A 14,015-nucleotide genomic window follows, 5' to 3' on the forward strand; every position below is an offset into this window, starting at 1 on the left:
TTTTGCGGCTACTGGTAAATAATAATGCATTCATTTGCACAATTAGACTTAAAAAGGTTGTACCATAACTTGTGTCGTTGATGTGAAGGACAGAGTGATAACTGCAAGTCAAAAGTCACGAGATATGCGAGATAAAACCATTCATTTATATTTTTTTAATTTATCAGAGATGATACATTTACTCAAATACAATATTTCTCGTCTCTTTAATTATATCTATATATAATAAAAATACATTATTACGTGCTTTTAGAAAATTGACGTTCCTGACGTTCTTTTACTGTCTATGCGTTCGAGTTGCTGTGCGGATCATGTGACTCCCAGCACAGAAGCCCCTCCCCTCTCTGAGCAGCAAACCCCAAACTGACTAAAGAGTCTCTGTCAGGATGGCTGTGGATTCATTATATCCGGATTGGGAGTTTGACCGCTTTAATGATGGATCACAAAGTCAGTAAAGCATCTAATTGGAATACTGTTGGTATCGTTAATTTTTTTTTTTTTAAGTGTAACTTAAAAGATGTATAGGTCCTGCAGCTAGCCGAGTAATGTTAGATAGCTGTCAGATGACCAGGGAAAGTGACCAAGTTCAAGCACCCTGGTTAAATAAGTATGTGTGGTCTTAATTGATTTCACATATAAAAAGAAAACAAGTAAAAAGAAAATTGATAAGGAAGTTTTTCAGTTTCATTTGAAAGAGGTTCGACATCATTGCAGTGGAGGATTGGATTTATTTTAATGCAAAAATGATAATCAGTTTAATTGACGAGTGTATCCAAGGCTCAGTCCTTTTAAATTATTCTCTTTATAGTATTAAATGTTAATGCCATAGATTCCCATGCCATGCATATAGCATAAACATGACTAATTAAAAATTCTATAAAAATGTTTAATTTAATTTAAAAAAAAAATAGCTATATATATATATATATTAGTGCTGTCAAATAATTAATCGCGATTAATCGCATCCAAAATAAAGGTTTTTCTTTACATGATATATGTGTGTGTGCTGTGTATATTTATTATGTATATATATTATGAGAAGGAGCAGAACATTCAGTCCACCAGCCAAGAAGATAAGCTCATGCAGACCATGAACCTGACCCAGAAGAGACTGGACATATAACTGCAGGTATGGGAGCATCTTCATTATCTTCATCAACAATGGCCAATGGCTTTGTTTATTCACATCTTCTCTCCATTTGTAGGAGTTCGAGCTGCTCTATTTCTCTCTGAGCAGCGCTCCGATCTTCTTCAGAGCTGATAAAACGGCAGCCGAGGAGACCTAGGAGAAGAAGGACGGAGGTTGGTTGATGGATTCATGATCGCTAGAACATTTCATGGTGACATTTAGCACCACAAACACTCATTTCATCTTTTTTCAGACAAAGTTGCCAAAACTGGTCTTAGTTCCTCAACGATTGAGGGTTCTCCTGGGGAAACCAGCACCAAGTGAAACTACAGAGCAGCTTGGACGATATAAATCACTTGAACAGCATGGACTCGCTCCAGAGGAGGTTATAAACATTGACCCTCCAGCCACTATTCTTCTGTTGGAGTCTGTACAGCGTCTTGAAATCATTTTGGCGTTATGCCACCTGCACTCGTTCGACTGGAACTGACTGTGGATTTGGATCAATGCTTCGGTTTTAGACCATGATTGTTTTATGTATCGACAATGACATTCAACCGCCGTTTTGTCAAGCATTATATGCGGTCATGTAAATTCAAGAGATGTGATTGGTAGATGAAGGCATCTGTATTTTTTTATTTTCTCTCTCTCTTAACAATGTTGATTGTTGGGCACAGATATTTTTATATGATGGAACCGGTCCTTAGAATATTTTTTTATTTAGATAAAGAAATTGTTTTAGATTTTCTTTTTTTTTTTTTTTTTTAGATAATTACATTTAAAAGAAATTCAAAGAACTGATTATATTTCACACAAGAATGGAAATTCTGTCATGTCATTTCAAACCTATAGGATTTTTAAAATAATTTTTTGTTCCATTCAATGGGAACCAAAAGGGTTAGTTTGGACCGCATTGACTTGAATTATTCTGACAAAAACAGTTCTTCAAAAGAATAATTTTTTATGTTGCTCGGAAGGAACATTTTACATTTTGAATGAAAAAAGGGTGAGTAAACAGACACTTAGTTTTTGCTTGATCTTTTCTTTTAAAGTTGAATAATGTGAAACTATTTTCTTGTGTCAAAAGTTTTAATTAACCAATGATTTTCTGGCCAAAACTCATTCAACACCGTCATTTTTATAAATATAGCACACTAACATATTCTGTTTAGTCTATTTGTGCTGCCTAAAATATATTGCAATGTGTCTGACAGTAAAAATTTGTCCTTGCTCACTGTGATGGAGGAAGTTCAATTGCACTTAATGCTGCTGCAGTCTTACAGTATTCAGTGGTTGAATAACAAATAACACAGCAGTTTCTTCACATCAGTTACAATCCATCTGATTTTTCTGACATTTGCAAGTAATTTGTGCGTCTTAATCATTAACCTCATGGCATCTTTATCAAAAGACTTGAATAATGCACGTCTGTTCACGTGAACAGGAAAAAACACAGTGTTAGGATTAGTCATGCATTACAGCCTCACACACACACACATACACTCGTACCGAAAGTGCGGTTTCACCCACACACCCCCTGCCCAGACAGAGTCCAAACACTGGTTCAGGAAAGCCGTTCTGGTTTATTACAAAGAAAGGGAGCTTTAAAGGTGGTCAGAAAATACAATATTGGTCTGTTTTTCGTACTATGGGTTTTCCCTTTCCTATGAAATGCTTCTATTCAAATAGCTGCAGCTGAAATATATCCACCCCCTTGTTTTTTTTCCCCACAATACAGATGTCCTTGCTCAGGCCTTCCATGTCACCTTTATCCATTTCGTTTAATTGGTCTTAAGTGCACAGGGTAACACACGTGATTCCACGTCTGGCAGCTCAACATACTGGTCACTAATTTTTTTTTTTGTGTCTTTTTGCCTTTTTTGTTTTGTTTCTACCACATAATGCCATTTCTGTTCACCTCCTAAAAATGAGGTCAAGCATAGTTACTTCTTCCAAAATAGACGCCATGTATATATATATAGATACATCTATCTATATATATCATATATATACACATTCATACATACATATCTTTATTCATGTGATGTCAAAAAAATTAAAAAAATGTACACGTTTATTACAAAATCGTAACAAAGACTGAAAAGGTTTCGTATTCATTCTGGAACAATGTTTCTCGGTAAGCTCACAACCGCCTGGTCCACGGGTTGTGCCCAACAACTTTCACTGAAATAGTCTGATCGGGATTTATTGAAGCTAAGCAGGAAACCGCTCACCGGATGAGCAACGCAGGTGGATGGAGAAAAAGAAATGGGAAATGATCAAAGAAAACGGGGGAAATGAAAAAAGCACCTCCTCGATGTTAATGACAGAGCTGCACGTCCTTCCAAACGACAACGGGAGAGAAGCAAGTTTCCCACCAAAAAAAAAAAAAAAAACAGAAAACAATTTTTGTGTTCTTTTATTACTAAATAGTGCAACAATGAACATTGCATTTTCTTTTGCCCTTGTGTATTCACATGTATTGGATTTGTCTTTGTGTCTGTCCTGTTTGTTAGCGCAGCGCACTTCGGAAAACAAAGCGCGAACTGCGTTTTTCTTTAATACCAATGGATGTGTTTGTGTGCTGTACTGCAACTTCAAAGACTCCAGGCAAACACCAAAAGGGACTTTCCATCAGAGGAGTAAACAAAACATTGACCCTGCTCGAAATGAAATGGAGGGAGAAGAAGAAGAAGAAAAAAAAAGGGGAATTTAAAAACAGAATGAAAACATAAAGAGGTTTTGTGTTTGGGCAGCACATAATTTGTAAAGGCAGGGCCCCTCCCCCGAGTTCTCAAGGTGGAGACCCCCGCCACCCCCCTCCCCCTCCCCCTCCCGCAGTCCTAGTCCAGACAGTTGAGGAATAAAACCAGGTTTTTGTGGTCAGGCAGGTCGGCTGGCTGTCTGTTGCCGCTGACGGACTCTGCTTCAGAAGGCCTGCTGGGCCGGATTGTAGTTGAAGGTGGTTGGCACGTGAGGCCGCTCCTCTAGCTTGTCGTATTCCAGGTGAAACTCCTGAGACCACAGAAAACCACAAAACTGATGTTCATCTACACTAATATACAAACAAACTTTATTTCAATATTCAGTGAGATATAAATACACACACACACACACACAACCAATAGTCATTCAAGCGATTAGTCGACTAATCACATTTATGTTAATTTAATAACTTATATATAAGCCTTTAATAGATAGCCTATCGCACGCTCAAGCGCAGTCATTTAAAGCTTGCCGCAAAGCACCTGCAAAAGTAATGACTATGAATGTGCCTGAAAAAATAGTAAGGAGATTTTGTAATTATTTATTAATAAACTAGTGTTTTCTGGGTCAGTGTGGCTGCAAACACGACGTTAACAATGTTGACTTGTCTTCTACAAAGTACATTGTACACATCTTCAGAGAAAAATGCACATTTTTATAAAAATTTACTATAATAATAAAATATAATGTAATATCCAAAATTTCTCAATTCTAACACATAATACTAATGATAATCTCTGAAAAAGTCTACAATTTTCAAGATAAAAATGATCATGTTTAAAAATAGATTCTCAAAATGAACATTTTACAAATGGATGAACATATCATTTGCTTTTATTATTTTGTATCGTGTTTATTTAATCATTATATGGAGCATCCTGCTCTCTAGATATTGTATCTTGAGATAGCTTGCATCATATCATTTATAAACTTGTGTTGTTCAGCACTATTATTAACATTGCATGTCATTCCTAGAATAGTTTTTCTGCTGCACAAACCAGATGTCAGGTTTATTTACCCATGTGAGCAAGTGTCTGTAGCTGAAGGAGGACACTGATTTCAGTATCTTTACCTTAGCGACCTTCCTCCAGTTATGACAATCAAAGAAGTAGTATGTTCCTCTCTCGTAGGTGTTGGTCTTTAGCGTGGGCTCCATGCCAGGTGCTCTTGTGATCCAAACCCTTTCTTCTTTATGGTACCGCCAGTCCCGGTTGAAGCTGCAAACAAACAAAATGTTCCCTTTAACCTCTCGACCTAAGCCTGTGGTTGGTTACCAGCAAAACTGTCCGGACAAAGATTCCCCGAACGACTTGATCAACAGGACGTACAGCTCAACAGCAGCGAGGAGTTGTAAGAGGTCTCCTCCGTTCATGTAGTAGAGGTAAAACAGCAGGTCTTCACCGTATCGTCCCAGTTTTATTGCAGCCAGCTGTATAGAGCACATTATGAGGTCAGCGAGATCCACATATAACAATTTCAGCACGGTTTTATTGACGTGTATATCACCTCACCTTGTCCCTTATGTGAATGTTGGTTAAGTACTCTGAGGGAACATGGAAGTCTAAAAAACAATTGCATTTATTACTGAAGAGCCAAAATGAGTTGGTCATCTCGAGATTAGGTCAAATGAAGTCTTACCGATGTCTTGTGGTCGACATGGAGCTGAAGCCCAGGGAGATGCAAACTTAGGATACAGATTCCTACACGTCAAAATGAAATTAATGTGTGGACAAAAAGAGAATAATGACAAGTAATCATTCATTTGGAACAAAAGAAAATATCTCACTCTGGAGAGTTGAGGTTGAGTCCTAGTGTTGTTAGGTCGCTTCCTAAAGCCAGATGAACCATCCCAGGGTCCGTCTCAGCTGCCCGGATGAATGTCAAGAGTCCAATCATCCCAAACTGATCCGTCACCATTCCTGAGGGAATGTTTGTTACCTTGCCTAGAAAAGAAGAGAATAAATGTCAAATGTGATTGAGTGTTCCGTGAACAGGGGTTCTACATCTTTTGATCAATTCATTTCCATGAATTTTCCAGCAGAATTTTTATAATTTTTTTGTGAAAAAAGGATTGTCTAATCAAGGCTATTATCATAAAACTGGTTTAGTTATGGAAATAAAATAAACTTTAACAGAAATTATTTATATATATATATATATATATATATATATATATATATATATATATATATATATATATATATATATATATATATATATATATTTCACTTATTTTATTTCAGCTAGTTGCCAAGGTCAATCACTCAGTCAGTCATCTTCATAAATGAAACTGAATGAAAAAAAGGAATAAAAACTATATAGACAAATAAAAAATAAAAAAATATAAAAATGACAAAAACAAATAATGAAATTCCTAAAACTTAAACTACAACAAAACCCTCAAATTCGAAATATTAATAAAAATATATTATCCCAGTGGTCCAAAATATAACTGTTTCTGGTCAGATTAAATATTCGGATTCTAGTGTAATTTTATTTGAGTTACTCTTAACATAGCTACCTACAAATATTATATATTTGTATATCATTGTACATATATTACAGGCCTATTTATACACAGTGGTTTTGGTCACAATAAAATAGGGGTGCTCCGATCACAATCGGCCGATTGTTAATGCGCATCTCGTCAGTAAAGCCGGTTCTCTAATCAGCGGTTAATTCCATCAGGTGAGTGATTTCACATAGAGCAGCTGTTACTACACAGAGCCGTTGTTAACTGAGAAGATGGGCCAATAAACGCTGAAAATTAACGTGATTTGTGCATCTTCTCTATTAACAACGGCTCTGTTTAGTAACAGCTGCTCTATGAGAAATCACGCACCTGATGGAATTAACCGCTGATTTGAGAACCGGCTTTACTGACGAGATGCGCATAACGATCAGCCGATCGTGATCGGAGCACCCCTACAATAAAAACTACTGATTATTTTAAAATGAGGAACGATGCGTCTTTTTACTTTACAATTTATTAACATTTAAATTGAAATTATTTTATATAAAAATATATTATGTTGTAAGTTATTTTTATTTATAATGAAAATGTCCATTACTTAATGATGGAAGGATTATTATCATCATTATTATTTTTCTAAAGGTGGGTCCAAATGCTATTTCATGTATTCTGAGTTATTTTTCTAAAGGTGGGTCCTAATGCTATTTCATGTATTCGGAGTTATTTTTCTAAAGGTGGGTCCTAATGCTATTTCATGTATTCTGAGTTATTTTTCTAAAGGTGGGTCCTAATGCTATTTCATGTATTGTGAGTTATTTACACGGTTAGAGTTGCATTCTCATGCTAAACATGGCCAGTTTCAAAAAACGATTTGGACGTATGACGGAGTATTTCTGGGTTTGAATAAGTATCTGAAAGTTTTTTTCGAGCATGGCTCTTTATAATGTCAAAGAGAGCAGAACTCCTTGTATGGGCACTTCTTCCAAACTTCTGTGTTTTGTTGCCAATTGGTCAGTGACTCTTATGATCCGCATTCGGCACACCTCCAGGAGCTCGGCTGTTTTCGGAAAGAATTGTAAAGCTGTATCTTTCTTTTATAAATCTGATAAAATTAAAGACTCTTCGGAGATATGAAGGATGCAATACTAATACATAGGTACTCAAGGTTAACATGAGATTGGTGAAAATGTGTGCATTATGTCTCCTGTAAATAGACCCTGAACTGGGAACCCTGACTGTTGGGAATCCTTCTTGATTCTTGATGAAAAAAACTTGCACATGGTTTGTTTTATTCAGCAGGCATGTTTTTGGTAGTTGTCTGAAATACAGTGGTGTATGTTGCTAGAGAGCCTCACCATCAGGCAACACCTGGATCCCCTTCTTTTGCTGGTTGTTATTCTGTGCTGATGATGTCTTGTCGCCGGGAAACTTGGGTCCATCTGCACTTGAGCTGCCCTTTCCTGAAGAGTTCAAGCTCTGTGGAGACACCACAATGAGTTAACGGTCAAGCAATCATCCCTTAAATTTTAACAGCCGCACATCCTTACCCATCCTGCAAAACAATGTCACATGTTATTTAAGCAATGGTTCTCTGAAGCTTATGAAAGACCAAATTCAGGCAATACTGACTGATTTGCTTTCATCCGTGCTCAATGTTGGGTCCTTGTAGTTGGGCCCGGGCAGGGCTGGGAAGTCTTCGTTGTGAATGGAAAAGTCCTGCGACTGCTCGTTCGATGGCTTTGTGACCATTCCAACTATGGAGAGATGCATTTTAACAAAGGTTTGTGGGTTATTGTGAGGAAATCGAAATAAAACCAGTAACCTTGTCATGCATTTACAACACATCATCATTTGAAGTAAAAGCGTGCTTAATCAAAGTCTAAGAGGGTTTGGGTTTCAGCTGAGTAATGCGACTCGTACCATAGGGTGCCCTTCCAGCCAGCGGATTATGCAACGGTGTAGGGTTGCCGTTTCCCTCCCTCCGACTTCTGTCTGCAAGTGCTGGGAATTCTGAGAGGTCTATTCCGGTCACATTTTCACTCCCATCTACCACAATAGTGGAGAGAATAAAATGATGAGTTCTTTCTCTCTCCAGAACACAATTTAAGCGTCATGGTTCCCTTCATGGTGCATCATCACAAAGCACGCGCCATACAGCACTCACCTGTCCCGTTGAAGATGTTATTGGGTAAGGAGTTCATGCCAAACCCCTGGCTCCGGCCCATTCCAAATCCTGACATACTACAACGACACACATGAGGATTTGACCCTTTTGTTAAGGTCACTCTTAATCTGTCTTGTTTGGCCTTATCTTGGTCTAAGGTGAAAGTTAATTAAAATACATTATATGTATTTAAGATTATGAGAAGCCACTTTTTAACATCATCTTTAATTTGAACAATTAACAAGCTTTCAGTGTGCACAAGCCATAATGTTGCAACAAAAAAAAAGAACCCTATAAAATATCACAAACTGTTATGCATATTCAAATATATTCAAACAAAAAACAGTTATTTTAAATATGTAATATTTCACAATATTGCAATTTGACTGTATTTTTGTTCAAATAAATGCAGCTTTGGTGAGCATAAGAGACTTCTTTCAAAAACATAACAAATCTTCCACTACAGTCTAAAGCTTGGGGTTCATATATCTTACTTTTTTTAACTACATACATGCATTTTAATGCTTTGCAGACTTAAACATTTGGTTTTCTATGACATTTATGAATTCTACTTGTAAACTTTTTAATTTTGCTGACACAGAACGAATTGTGACAGTCTTGGTTGTATAAGAATTGGCAAAATGTACAAACCAATCATAAATTATCACTATTTCTTTCTGTTCTTGAGCTTCCTGTATAATGATAACAACACAACTTTCAGCAATTATTGCAAATAAAAAATGTACTCAATTTTAAAATACATAAAAGTATACATTTAAATTGGTAAAATAAGCATACAATTACATTCATATAACTGTAATGTTTATTACATTATATTTTGGGGCTGTTCAAAAACTACTAGCCCAACTCTTAAGTTGTAAAAAGCCTTACCAGTGTTTACTCGCTCTCGTTTGGCCAGTCTTACCTGTTGATGGTGAATGGCTGGCGTGCTGGCTGCTGCTTAGGCATGCAGATAATGCTAGGAGAGCTGCGGTTAGGGCTACCCAGGCCAGAACTGCCCATGCTGTTGGTCCTGCCGCTCATGCCCATGCCCTGCCCTACCTGCGAACTCATCATGTTCCTGGAGTTCATAGGCAGGATGCCTCTGCGGAACAAAAGCAAAGCCGGGATTAAGCAGATCACATCATATATCAACATATATCATGCAGAGGAGATGGCGTACCTGTTCGGCGAAGGTGGTGTGTGAAGGGACATTGTTGGGACGCCTGTTGTTGGGGTGCTATGGCTCGGTAACTGAGTGCCTTGTGTTAAACTCCGGTTTAATTGAGGGTTGTTGTTGCTCATGCCTCGTATTGAGAAACCTAGTGCACCTACAAAATGAGTCAGGCAGAGAAACACGGATCGAATGGTGCTTAGAATCAGAGTATATTGTGTTTTTATTAGCAGTATAAAAACTTTTCAGTACTATAAACTGGGCTGAAGACTTGTACTCACTTTGAGGACCGTACAAACTCGCACCAAGCTGTGACAATTGACCTGACGATGACGGCGAGGGAGATGGCAGCATCTGAAAACAGAGAAGATACAACATCTCACTTGAATGGGCATGCTTGGCAAACATTATGTGGAAACAAATTAGACACAGACATTAGAAAGACATTTACATTTACACATTTATATTTACATATAGATTACAACTCAAATGTTTGTGGTCAGTAAGAGTTTTTCCCATGTTTCTGAATATAGTTTATGATCACCCAGTCAGAATTTATTTGATCAAAAATACAGTAATATCATTAAACATTATTATTATTATTATTTAAATAAAACATTTTCTATTTTAATACATTTTAAAATATAATTTATTGCTGACAATATGGATCAATTTAATACAATCTTTCAGAATTAAAACACTTTCTTTAAAAAAAAAATTGGAGAGTATTGTATATGTCTCAGAAATATTTATCTCTCAATATTTCACTTACTGACAAAACAATTTTTTTTTTAGCTAATGCAACAATTAAAGACAAATGATGTGTATTTGCTTCATCTGTTTATTTTATCACTGTAAAGCTGCCATGGATGAGACGAAATTCAGTTCATCACAACTTGCAGTTCAGTTCTCCTCATAAAACGGCACCCATTCATGTGTCCAAACTTTTGACTGGTACTGTATATGGCTTACAAAAAATATATATATATATTCAGGACCTAAAATTAACACTCACAAGCGCCAAATGAGAGTACAAATCAGTGTTGGCGAGTAAGTGTAACAGTGTCAGTCGGCAGTTGTTGGGTACAACTTTTACGAATTATAACAATGCAATGAAGTGAAAACAACTTTTTAAAGAGATTCTGTTTCTGACATAATTTAATAAAATAATATTTTCCAAAAACAAGATCATAGTTATTAGCTGTTCTGTCATAAACCACAAGAGCAAAGCGAATAATAGGATACAAACAGACTGAAAAGGTCAGAGCAGTGTTGGCCAGCTTGACCTTTGACATGGTTCTAATAACTTGTACCTGAGAAGATTTTGCTGCTTCACTTTGGAAGTTCAACTTTTCACTTCTTTATAACCCGAGAATGCGGCGACACACACCTGGGGTTACGCTGCCTAAACACTAAAGTGAAGTATAGTCTGAAAGGCTGCATGTTTGACTGTTAGACATAAGCTGAGCCGCTTCTTACAGCACACCAGTAGCATTTCAACAGACTAAAACACACACAATTGTCTCAAAATGTGCGGTTTTGGCGAGTTCAAGTCTTAAATGACTATAAGGAGTTGGGAGAAAATCAGATACGTGTCAGATCAGCATCATATGCATCAGGTTTTAAAGAGACAGTGCTGATTTTAAAGTGAAACCTGCTGAAGTCTGTCATTGATGTAACTCAAAGAACAAAAGAAAAAGAAAAATCCTTGGACTGTCCTAGTTGCCGATTAACTTTTATAGCTTCAATAAAGATTAATCTGTATAGTTTATGCAGAATATAGTTTATGTAAAGTTTGCTTTAAAATCACTTGAATTAAAAGTTGTTATATATTTCAGAGCCTATTAAATGTTAAAAATAATGGCTTTCAATTATTCTGTAATGTTGAATGGCTATAATTAATGGGTCAAATTGAGGTAAAATGCACCAGTAGGACAAATTAAAACCATTGTAAATACATTTAGTTATTGTAATAGTAATAACTGCCTGAAACAAGGTAACTGTAGGGCAAACCAGCAGGTTTATGCAGAAAGCACAGCTTTTTCAAATGTAAACATCTAAAATTAATAAATAATAATAATAATATATATTTTTTTTTCAGTTTCATATTTACAGACAAAGTCTCTCTCTCTCTCTCTCTCTCTCTCTATATATATATCAGAATCATGGAAAGGGCCCTACTAATGTAGCAAACGAATATGATAAGCTCATTGTGAAAGTAAAAGATGGGGACCTTGTTGTTTATTTACTTAGCATTGACTCTCTCCAACTAGGTGACAACGTAGCGTTAAATCACCATTCAACAGATTCAAGCCACCACCGCATAGGGTCGGTTTTTTTCCAACCCGCGGGTCCTGCTCTTATGAAATTATTTGGCCTGCTCCAGCCCACCCTGTAAATAAAGTAACATTTCTTTACCCACCCCAACCTGACCCATGCATCGGAGACATCACGCAAGTTATGTTGCTACGTAGGCCTTCATACTGTAACCTTATCAAAATACCTAATGAAATATGAAAATAGATATTCCAAATATTTAATATAGGCTATAAGGAATTGCACACAACATACATGGATTTAAAAATGTATTACCGCCCCAAAAGTGACAACTTCTTTACCCGTCCCAACCTGAAACCCGAAATATATAAAATATTATATATTATTAAGCCAATATTTGTCAGTCTATCAAACCTCCAGTCCACAAAAGCATTCGACACAACATAACCATCATCATTTAACTAATATCAACTTACGTCTTTCTCCGATCGATGCGGGAACATTGACTGCTGGGTATAGTACAAGCCCTCATCAGGGAAGTCACTTTCGACCCCCTCCCCAAACTTCTTTCTTGCACTGAACATTCCGTTTGTCACCTACAGAAAACAGGAGATGGTTAAAACCAAGATATTTAATTCCTGACCCAAAATCACACTTGACTATCTTTCCACACACCTAGTAGACCTATCATTAACAAGTTCTTCTATACAGTGCAACTGAGAACTTGTAATAAATAATGAATTACCACTGCAGAACAAGAACCAAGGATTATAAAAAGGCATTATAAAAAGGTTCAGACTATTTTGTCAACCCAATTTACACCTAAATATTACAATTAGATGAAACTAGTCGACTAGTTTCATGCTAAAAGAACATTTAATCCTGCTGTGGCGGTATGATGTTAAATAAATAATGTATTCATCCATTTCAAAACAAAGCAGATATTTGCCGTATGGTTGGAAAACATACAAATATCGCTTTGCAAACTGACACCTGACAACACTCACAAAAACGGATTTAATTTACCAGCTAAATCCACGAAGAAACATAAATTATTAACGTTAGCCAGATACTTCAACAAAGTCCCATTTCCATATGCCGCGACATTACTAATAATACTAAAACTGGTTCCTACATGTTATGAACATAATTACAAGCAGAAATAAATAAAATAAATAACAGCATATCGCGAAATATTCTCATTTAACGTTATATAAAGCTAGTTAGCTTTGACGTTAGCTGTGTGACTTAGCTGCTCAAAATAACACATTTTCGGCATAAACAAAGGTTTTAATAGAAACCAGAACACACTGAAACATCGAATCTATACTAGCCGTGGTGTTTTAGGTTTATAACAGATGTCTGTCCATGCATAATACATGTATCTATCTGTTTAAATGGCTTAGGCCTGAGTTTCGGCTGTCTGTTTTTGTTAGCGCTCAACGCTAGTCGGCTAACTCTGGCCTCGAACAAAAACAGAAACCAGTAAAGCCGTGCAAACATGTCAATGCCTTCATTCAACGACTTCATATCTGCTTGGATATGCGCATAACGCTGCAAATGTCCAGCTGGCCCTGTATATGCGATGCAAAGCATATATTTTTGTTGAAAAAGGAATTGACTAACCGCATTAATTTACTCTCTCCTCGCAGATCCAAGATGGCTGTGTATCCTACATGCGAGAATGCTGGGGGAATAGCCTTTACCCTCTGACCCCTTGACCTTCAGTTTATTTCATACTAGACTGAAAATTGTGCTGGGCACTGTCTGATGTGAATTAGACACTCAAAAGGACACTTGTGAGATTTTGATTATGTTATATTGGGATAAAACAGATTGTAGTCACTCTTTTTATATCTGCAACATCATTGGCACACAGTTTCAGTAGCTGATATTTTGCAATTATAATATTTTATAATAATATTTTGTAATCAGTCATTTAAAAAACCCTGCTTAGAATACAGATTATCTTATAATCATACATAATATTTATAATATATATTTTACATCTGCGATTCTGCAGCCAAAAGCA

General features: G+C 36.5%; 1 protein-coding gene and 1 long non-coding RNA gene across 3 annotated transcripts; one reads left to right on the forward strand and one right to left on the reverse strand.

The window, feature by feature from the left end:
- The first annotated feature begins 279 nt into the window (after nt 1-279).
- Nucleotides 280-3,570, forward strand: LOC113066963 (uncharacterized). 2 transcript variants are annotated; one of them, XR_003279244.1, is made up of 4 exons: nt 280-607; nt 1,043-1,129; nt 1,206-1,302; nt 1,383-3,570. It is a non-coding gene; the product is annotated as an uncharacterized LOC113066963 (long non-coding RNA). The 2 variants fall into 2 exon arrangements; XR_003279243.1 differs by having other exon boundaries at nt 325-447.
- LOC113066962 (CCR4-NOT transcription complex subunit 2-like) lies at nt 3,533-13,695 on the reverse strand. The gene is made up of 15 exons (XM_026239108.1): nt 13,610-13,695; nt 12,460-12,579; nt 9,988-10,060; nt 9,716-9,863; nt 9,458-9,637; nt 8,533-8,609; nt 8,289-8,414; nt 7,998-8,122; nt 7,724-7,844; nt 5,682-5,838; nt 5,534-5,595; nt 5,407-5,456; nt 5,224-5,324; nt 4,968-5,112; nt 3,533-4,144 (listed from the first exon to the last, which is right to left on the reverse strand). The coding sequence occupies exons 2-15, from the start codon at nt 12,565-12,567 to the stop codon at nt 4,058-4,060; spliced, it is 1,560 nt and encodes a 519-aa protein (XP_026094893.1). The 5' UTR covers nt 12,568-12,579; nt 13,610-13,695; the 3' UTR covers nt 3,533-4,057.
- Nucleotides 13,696-14,015: the final 320 nt, after the last annotated feature.

The sequence above is a fragment of the Carassius auratus genome, chromosome 50 (assembly GCF_003368295.1).
Source record: "Carassius auratus strain Wakin chromosome 50, ASM336829v1, whole genome shotgun sequence".
Lineage (NCBI taxonomy): Eukaryota > Metazoa > Chordata > Actinopteri > Cypriniformes > Cyprinidae > Carassius > Carassius auratus.